Consider the following 9959-nt stretch of genomic DNA (forward strand, 5'->3'; position numbering starts at 1 on the left):
AATGCGTTGCCTAGGGAGGTGGTAGAATCTCATTCCTTAGAAGTTTTTAAGGTCAGGCTTGACAAAGCCCTGGCTGGGATGATTTAATTGGGGATGGGTCCTGCTTTTGAGCAGGGGGTTGGACTAGATGACCTCCTGAGGTCCCTTCTAACCCTGATGTTCTATGATTCTATGATTCTATGAAGGAGAAAGGCCCAGCATGTGGCAGCTGTATTCTGTTTTATATCCTCAGTCCCATGTGCTTGGGGAGCACAAGTCCAGGCATGTCTGGGGGACATTGCTGAGTCCACCAGGCAAGGTTGAGCAATTCTCCGGGTGTGGCCTCATGCAGGTGAGTCATTGAATTGTAGCTCCCTTGCTGGACAATGGTTGTTGATGAATTGTTTGACACCTCACCCAGGCATTGGTTACTTTCCTTGCTGTTGCCTCTGGGGGAGCTAATATCTGTCTGATTCCCCAATTTATGGCATGTTTTAGTGACAACCATACAACACAATTCTCATAACTATATTTGCATTAACGATATACATATGGATAGAGAAATGACTCTCAGCATATCATAACCTTTCTCCTCATACCCTACAAGTCATGCTTTATATGTAAGATCATGCTTATATAAAAATGAGGAATATGGAGGATTCAGGATGCTCACCCAAGGTATAGAATGTCATAATTGCTAATAAATTCTTGTCCAGTCCTTCAAACATATCAGTCCAAAATTCCTCTGCTTCAAATCTAATGCCATCAAAGAATCGGCTGTAATGTGATTGTTTTCTATAGTCCACACAAAATTTTACAGTGCTGTCCCTTTTGGGGACCAAGACCACAGGGATGCCACAAGCTATCAGATTCCTTAATTACTCCCTGGTCCAACGTGTTTTGTATCTTTGTACAAATTTGCTCTTTCCCCTTGCCGGTGGCCCTGTAAAGCCTGGAAGAGGAGGTTGTGTCCCTTTTGTGAGGATTTTATGGGACACCAAGTGTGTTTTCCCTGGCTTGTTGGAAAACACCTCACAGAAGTGATAACACCTCCCCCCTTTTGATGGCTTTTAACTCTCTACAGATTTCAATGCTTTTCAGAGTTGAACCACCTTGGCATTCAGCCATCGAGGGCCACACAGGGGAGCTTTCTGGGATCCTATAGGTCTTTTCCTCTCTTGACACATTATACAAGACCTGCAATAATCCCCCACATCATTCTGTATTCCTTGCCAGTAGAAATTCCTCTTTAGCCTGTCATAAGCCCTCTGAACCCCCAAGTGACCAGCAAAAAGACCATGATGAGCTACCAGCATCAATTCCCCACAGTGCTGGCTGAGTACAACCAACTGCTTCTAGCATTGCCCAGGGCCTCTGGTCCTCCTACAGGAGCTTCTCCATACAGCTTCCCATCCTCTTCAAAAAAACTTCTCACCCCACTCCCTTCCTGGAATTCCCTCTAGGACACATTTCCTTATGCTTTCTACAGTGTGGTCTGCCTTTTGCTTATGTGCAAATTCCTGACAGCTAGTACTTCGGACAACATCCTCAGTTACTGACAACATCCTCCCTGCCCCTGGCCCTAGGGACATGTTGCCTTTGGTTGGGCAGAGGCCTGACTCTGCCTCTCCCCACCTTGGGAGCATGCTTCCCCCCTTCATTACCATGTCAAGAGAACCCTCATTCACCTCCCCAGTGGTTTCTAAGGTTCCATCACCATTCCCCAGGCTCCCTCTGAGACACACACTTCCATGCTCTCTAGAACAGGATCTATTCCTGGTTTAGCTGAGACAGACCTGCAGCTACCAGCTGGAACATCCTTCTCACTGACAGGCAATACACACTCTTACCCCTTTGAGGACCCTACACAACACTTCTTCTTCCTGTGAGTTACCACCCCAACAGTCTTGGCCTTGTGGAAAAAAATCATTCCTTACCAACATGCCCACTGGGAGGTCCTCTAGCATTCTTACCATTAAATCACTTTCCAAACCTTCCCACTTCACATGATTTTTTGCTAGTGGCATGTGGAACCTGTTCAGACCCTCTCCCTTAATCTTGGCCATTTGGCCTGGTAAAATATTAGCCTCTGGGACCACACTTGGTCAAACCAGAGAGATCTGGGCCCCAGCATCATCCACCCAAGGCACTCTGTGCGATTAATCTTAACAACCTTAATGTGTTTCCTGTCTGTTTCACCAGCCCCTGTGTCCACAAAGCAGGTGTGGTAAGTTGTGGGGGTACCCTCTGGGGCTTTGGGGCTGAGGACAACTGTGCCAACATAAGTGGCCATCTTTTAGTCTTCAGGGATCTCATGGAGTACACACAGCCTCTCAAAGGTGATGAAATATTCAGTAATGTCCCTTGTCTCCCTGAATGCAGGACACAACCATTCCCATTTGTGGATTTTTGGAGAGGTGGGACTCCCTGGTGTGTGGGGGCTCTGGTTACACTTCTCTATCAAGTCCAATTCATGCTTCCTTTCTTTCTCCCTTTCCTCCACGGCTAGCTTCGAGGGCTCTTTTTTTTTCTCAGCCTCTGTTTCAGTTCCATGGCTCTTCAGTGTGCAGCTTTTTGCCCAGCATCCTCTGCTTCCATAGATCTCTGGTGTGCAGCTTCTTTTCTGGTATTCTCTGCTTCAGTCTGCAGTCACTGTAATTCCATATGTCTTTTGTGTTCCTTCTCCTTCTCTTCTGCCTGCAATCTGCAGAACTCTAGCTTCTTACTAGTTTCACTTTCACTCTTTTTCCTGCTTTTCTGTCCCTACTTCCCTTGCCCTAAATAAGCAAACAGAAAATAACAAACTGGTAACCTCTTTGACTGATCTCTAGCCACCATACTTAAAACTAACTTAAAATCATCACCAGTGTATGAAGTGCCAATCTCACTCAGAGACTTAAGCTGTGCATATGACTCTCCTGCCCGCACCAATGTGACAGGTTCCCCTTGGGGTGCCATCTGGAACTGGGATACCACTGACCCCCCTTACCCACCAGCCTGGGATCCCTTTACACCTTACTTCTGTGGCAAGCTGCAAAGCCCTCTCTAGCCTGCACTTTCACAAGCACACATACAGGTAGGGATAGTCCAAGATGAAGTTACATGCAGAGACTGTGATCAGCCCTGAATGGGAAGGCTCCAGCTTGGGAACTTTCCAGCTACACAGGCACGCACCCCCTCTGGAGTGTAAACCGAACATTATACAGGGAATTGTACAGCATAAGTTCATGAAACTCGCCCACTCCCTCAATGTAGAGAGGAATATACAACAGCTTTCTGCCCCAAATTATGACTCCATCAAACTGCTCTGAGACAAAGAAGAAACAAGTTGATTAACTACAAAAGACAGATTTTAAGTGATTATAAGGGATAGCAAACAGATAAATGGAAAAAAGGCAAATATAGCGCCCACCGTTAGAAAAGGGAAGAAGGAGAACCCAGGGAACCACACACCCATCAACTTCACCTCAGTCCCTGGAAAAATCATTGACCAGGTCCTCAAGGAAACCATTTTGAAGCACTTGGAGGAGAAGAAGCTGATCAGGAACAGTCAACATGGGTTCACCAAGCACAAGTCATGCCTGACCAACCTGATTGCCTTCTATGATGAGATTACTGGCTCTGTGGATGAGGGGAAAGCGGTGGACATGATATATCTTGACTTTAGCAAAGCTTTTGATATGGTCTCCCACAGTATTCTTGCCAGCAAGTTAAAAAAGTATGCATTGGATGAATGGACCATAAAGTGGATAGAAAGTTGGTTAGATTGTCAGGCTCAACGGGTTAGTGATCAATGGCTCAATGTCTAGCTGGCAGCCAATATTAAGCGGAGTGCCCCAGGGGTCGGTCCTGGGGCTGGTTTTGTTCAACATCTTTATTAATGATCTGGATAATGGGATGAAATGCACCCTTAGCAAGTTTGTGGATGGCACTAAGCTAGGGGGAGAGGTAAATACACTGGAGGGTAGGGATAGGATACAGAGGTACCTAGACAAATTAGAGGATTGGGCCAAAAGAAATCTGATGATGTTCAACAAGGACAAGTGCAGAGTTACCTAGGCCGGTGGTGGAATCTCCATACTTAGAGATTTTTAAGGCCCGGCTTGTCAAAGCCCTGGATGGGATGATTTAGTTGGAGATTAGATTCTGCTTTGAGCAGGGGGTTGGACTAGATGACCTCCTGAGGTTCCTTCCAACCCTAATCTTCTATGATTCTATGGATGCGTGGTGATCCAACAGCATGATCTGTGTTTCCCTATCCTCTCTCTGCCAGAAGCTGGGAATGGGAGACAGGGATAGATCATTTGATGGTTACCTGTTCTGTTCATTCCCTCTGAGTCGCCTGGTATTGGCCACTGCTGGAAGATAGGACACTGGGCTAGATGGACCAAAGGTATTACTGAGTATGGCCATTCTGATGTTCTTATATGGACTGCAGATGTATCTGCTGCCACTGTAACCAACTCGACCCCACTCCCCTTCCAGAGCTGAGATAGAACCCAGGAGTCCTGATGGGGACTTTCTCTGCAGAGTTAGTAACCAAATAAGAACATACATAAAAACTTTAAAATGAATCAGTGGCTCTTAAGTGACTTGCCATAAGATGTAAGAAAATGTTAGTATTATAGCTGAGTGGGTCTAATAATTATTTAATTTTCTTTCTTTCATATACAAACTAGGTACAGTGCTCCTGGCAGCTAATTGATAAGTTATCTTCTAAATAAACAGTTAGTGGAAGGGGTAGGGCAATTGGGGGTGGGTGGGGGGGAGGGGGTCTCTCAGGGATCCAATTACCAGCAATTAGAAAGGTGGAAACCCAATGAGTAGTACATAGACCTATTCCCCGGTTTGTCATGCGGAATCAGCACAATAAGGTCAGGTAAGGATTTAATGTCTCTTTGACTGCTCAGTCAGTGATTCAGGGAGGAGGGCCCAGCACCATCACACCAGCCAGCTCTGCACGGAGCTCGGTCTGAGAGCCAGAGCACCAGGAGAAAACTTTAGGTCCCTTTATGAGTAAAGAGACGGAGCAGCCTGTCCCGGATCTGTTTGGTCCTCACCCCGTAGATGATGGGGTTCAGCATGGGGGGCACAAGGAGGTACATGTTGGCAATGAGAATGTGGAAATGCAGGGGCACATTGTGGCCAAACCGGTGCGTGAGGAAGGAGAAGAGAGCTGGGATGTAAGAGGCTAAGATGACACAGAGGTGGGAGCCACAGGTCCCAAAAGTCTTGAGCCGGGCGTCCTTTGTGGGGAGGCTGAAGATGGCCCTGAGGATCTGGGTATAGGACACAGCAATAAAACACACATCCAGACTGGACAGAAAGAAGGCCAGAAAAAGGCCGTAGTAACTATTGACACGGATGTCAGCGCAGGCCAAATTCACCACGGCCATGTGCTCGCAGTACGTGTGGGGGATGATGTTGGTTCTGCAATATGGCCAGCGCCTCACCAGGAAGGGATAGGGCAGTACGAGCATGCCACCACGCAGCACCACGACCAGGCCTATCTTGGCTACCACTGGGTTTGTCAGGATGGTGGAATGTCTCAGGGGATCACAGATGGCCACGTAGCGATCCAGAGCCATGGCCACAAAGATCCCAGACTCCATCACTGAGACACAGTGAATGAAGTACATCTGGGTGAGGCAGGCACTAAAATTGATCTCCCTGGAATTGAACCAGAAGATGCTCAGCATTTTAGGCAGGGTGGACGTGGACAGGCCCAGGTCAGCGACGGCCAGCATGCAGACGAAATAGTACATGGGCCCATGGAGGCTCGGCTCCGTCTTCACAATGAACAGGATGGTGAAGTTCCCCAAGATGGCTGTGATGTACAAGGCACAGAAGGGGATGGAGATCCAGACATGGGCTGCCTCCAGGCCAGGAATGCCCAGCAGGATGAAGGTGGAGGGGTTGGTGAAGTCAGTTGTGTTGGCATCTGACATGGAGTATGGGAGAAAGTGTTGAACTCTGAGGCAGAACGGTGTCTCCTGCGTGTACCGTACATTCCCCCGACTTCCGATATGTATCTAGTGTGATGGTCGCAGGACAAATGCCTGGATGGAGAGACAATGTTAATATGAGACATTACATGCACTACTGGGGGCTGTTCTCATGGGGGAAGCAGATTGGTGGCTCTTCAGAAACCGAAAAATGACATTTTCATTATTCAGATAAATGAATTATGAACAACTGACCTTACTAAGGCCAATTCTATTTTTATGGTGCTTCACGCATCAATAATTCCTACACTTCTGGGACTGTTTAGTTTAGAGAAGAGAGAAAGAAGGGGGCATGTGATAGAGAGAACAAAAGAAAAGAATGAAAGTGATTACATTCAAATGGACAAACAGAGAAGAGTTCCAAACCTGATAGGAAGAAAAAATGTAGACAGAAAAATGGGAATGGAAATTGGAAGTTATTTAAACCATGATTCTGCAATGAAGGAAGCGGAGAACTTTGGCTAAAAACCCAGTTCAGTGGCAAACTGAAGTCAGCAATTGTGGGGAGGGCAATAGATAGGAAATGGGGGAAAAGGAAAATATATAGCAAGTAATACAAATTGGAAGTTATGAACATTGATAAGGGACTTTAAAGACATTAGGAAAAAATCCATGCTTGGCAAGTCTAAGGATAGCAAAAAGGAGGTTATTTAGTATATTAAGAAGAAAAGAAATATTAGAGAAGGTTTAGGCCAATACTTAGAGCGAGAAAGGAAACTTGTTAATATCTCAGAAAATGTAGATATGTTCACAGAATATTTTTGTTCTGCACTGGGAAAGAAGCAGTAGGAGATACTCATATCACTTGAGGTGATGGAATAGTCTCCAATCCATTAGCTCTCAAGGAGAATGTTAAACAGCATCTACAGTAGAGTTAACACCAGAGTTACGAACTGACCGATCGACCACACGTTGCCAGATCAACCACACATCTCGTTCAAAACTAGAAGTACACAATCAGGTAGCAGCAGAGCCAAAAATAACAATAACAAAAACAAACAAAAAACCAATCCAACAACAACAAAAAAGGCAAATAAAGGATAGTTCTGTGTTAAACTTTAACAATTAAAAAATAAAGTGAAATTAAAAAAAAGATTTGACAAGGTTAGGAAACAATGGAAAAGGTTGTATCAGATTAGTCAAAAAAAATTAGTAATGTAATTAATGACAGTCAATAACATAGTTTATGGAAAACAGGTCTTGTCAAATAATTTCATTTTTTTAAAGTACACATTTGGTTGATCAAGGGAACCATGCAGATGTAAGAGACTTTGATTTCTCTGAGGCATTGGATTTAGTAGGGGAAAACATTCAGATAAAAAATGAACACTGTGCAGTATCAGTAGATTACGTATTTAATGGACTAAAAACTGACTAAATGACAGATCTCAAAAAGCAGTCGTCAATGGACTATTGTCATCAAATGAGGGTTTTTCTAGTGGGGTTCAGCAGGGATCAGTTCTATGCCTGATGCTATTCAATATTTTCATCAATGATCTGGAAGCAAATAGGAAATTACTGCAGATAAAATTTGTGGACTACCCAAAGTTTGGCAGAGTGGTTACAATGAGGAGGCCAGGGCTGGCATACTGTTTGATCTGGAACTTTTGGTGAGCTGGACTCATGCAAACAAAATGTTTTAATACAGTCACATGCAAAGTTATCCTCTCAGAACAGGGAATGTAGGACCGACCCACAGACTAGAGCACTGTATTATGGAATGCAGGGATTTAGGGGTCATTAGGGACAACTAACTCGTGAATTCCCAGTGTGATGCTGTGCCAAAAGGGCTGATGCGATCCTCGGATACATAAACAGGGAAGTGGTGAGTGGGGGCAGGGGAAGGATTTTACCTCTGCATTGGTGAAATGTCCTGGGGTCCACATTTAAAAAAGGTGTTGAAAAATTGGAGTGTCATAAATATAAAGGGAAGGGTAAACCCCTTTGAAATCCCTCCTGGCCAGGGGAAAGCTCCTCTCACCTGTAAAGGGTTAAGAAGCTAAAGGTAACCTCACTGGCACCTGACCAAAATGACCAATGAGGAGACAAGATACTTTCAAAAGCTGGGAGGAGGGAGAGAAACAAAGGGTCTGTGTCTGTCTGTAGTCTTCTTGGCCAGGGATAGACCAGGAATGGAGTCTTAGAACTTTTAGTAAGTAATCTAGCTAGGTATGTGTTAGATTATGATTTCTTTAAATGGCTGAGAAAAGAATTGTGCTGAATAGAATAACTATTTCTGTCTGTGAATCTTTTTTGTAACTTAAGGTTTTGCCTAGAGGGGTTCTCTATGTTTTTGAATCTAATTACCCTGTAAGATATCTACCATCCTGATTTTACAGGGGGGATTTCTTTATTTCTATTTACTTCTATTTTTTATTAAAAGTCTTCTTGTAAAAAACTGAATGCTTTTTCATTGTTCTCAGATCCAAGGGTTTGGGTCTGTGGTCACCTATGCAAATTGGTGAGGCTTTTTATCCAACATTTCCCAGGAAAGGGGGGGTGCAAGTGTTGGGAGGATTGTTCATTGTTCTTAAGATCCAAGGGTCTGGGTCTGTAGTCACCTAGGCAAATTGGTGAGGCTTTTTACCAAACCTTGTCCAGGAAGTGGGGTGCAAGGTTTTGGGAAGTATTTTGGGGGGAAGGACGCATCCAAACAGCTCTTCCCCAGTAACCAGTATTAGTTTGGTGGTGGTAGCGGCCAGTCCAAGGACAACGGGGGGAATATTTTGTACCTTGGGGAAGTTTTGACCTAAGCTGGTAAAGATAAGCTTAGGAGGTTTTTCATGCAGGTCCTCACATCTGTACCCTAGAGTTCAGAGTGGGGGAGGAACCTTGACAGAGAGGGTACAGAAAAGAGCCAAAAAATGATTTTAGGCTGGAGAGAATGGCACAAAACTTAAATGCTTCATCTCTTTATCTTCTCAAAAAGATGATCAAGAGGAGAAGTTCATGGGGAGAAAACTGTGGGTAATAACAGGCTCTGTAATCTAGACAAGAACAGCAGAGCAAGGCCCAATGGCTGGAAGCTGAAGCCAGACAAATTCCAGTTGGAAATAAGGGGCAAAAGTTTAGCACTGAGGGTGACTAACTGTTGGGACATCTGCGAAGAGAAGTGATGGATTCTCCAACTCCTCATGTCTGCAGATCCAGACTGGATGCATTTCTGGAAGATCTGCTTGAGGGCTTGTCTACATTTAAAAGGCTACAGCGGCTGTACCATAGTGCTTCAGCGTAGACACTTGTGGCCATCAGCTGGGGTGGTTGGGGGGATGAGGGCACAGTAAAGAGGGACATTTTGGCCCACGATACTGAAACAAACTCATCCTCTGTGGCAAGGGCCCTGGGATATTTAATGGCTGTGCAGAGCAGCAAGGAAAACAGACTTACTCTCTATCCTATCATGCCCACATTGCACAGGGTTTGTCAAGCAGGTGAGCTCCTCAGCAAGAGATGGTACCTGTGAATCCTGAGACGGAAGTGTCTTCCCTGGGAATCCCCCTCCGGTAGCTGTGTCCCACACCGCTCTCATTTCAGCATCTGCAGCAGCATCCCACACCGAGAGCTGACACAGGGCTGAGCACCGTTTATAAAATAGCTCTGTGCAATTCCAGGGGGGTTCACTCAGCCTCTAGAGGAGAAGCGGCATCTGAATGTAAACAGGCTGGTGACAAGCTTGTCTATGCTTCTGTGTTTTTTATCCAGCTATAGCAGTAAACAGTAATTCAGGGACCTTCCCAAAGGGAAGTGAGAACTCTTGGGCTCTGTGCTGAGTCACAGAGGAATTGGCTGCTTTGTGAATTTGTGTATATTTAAAAATTATAGTTGATTAGGAAGAAAACTAGGGATAATGACTAGATCTCCATAGGGCCTGATACCCTGTAAATGCCCAGGATAGCCGGGTAGATAGTAGACAGACAGATCTGGAGAAAGATGACTGAGGGGAGACACGAACACTTTCTGCAGGCACTGGGGGCT

At 45.2% G+C, this 9959-nt stretch overlaps 1 protein-coding gene across 1 annotated transcript; it reads right to left on the bottom strand.

Moving 5' to 3' along the window:
• Positions 1–4979: 4979 nt before the first annotated feature.
• LOC144277495 (olfactory receptor 52E4-like) lies at positions 4980–5927 on the bottom strand. Its single transcript, XM_077838288.1, has one exon. The coding sequence runs from the start codon at positions 5925–5927 to the stop codon at positions 4980–4982; it is 948 nt and encodes a 315-aa protein (XP_077694414.1).
• Between the last annotated feature and the right edge of the window lie 4032 nt (positions 5928–9959).

This window comes from Eretmochelys imbricata, chromosome 1 (genome assembly GCF_965152235.1).
Source record: "Eretmochelys imbricata isolate rEreImb1 chromosome 1, rEreImb1.hap1, whole genome shotgun sequence".
NCBI classification, from domain to species: domain Eukaryota; kingdom Metazoa; phylum Chordata; order Testudines; family Cheloniidae; genus Eretmochelys; species Eretmochelys imbricata.

Bases quoted from the DNA above. Each gene is read 5' to 3' on its own strand.
- LOC144277495 (XM_077838288.1), bottom strand. From the start codon at position 5,927: ATGTCAGATGCCAACACAACTGACTTCACCAACCCCTCCACCTTCATC.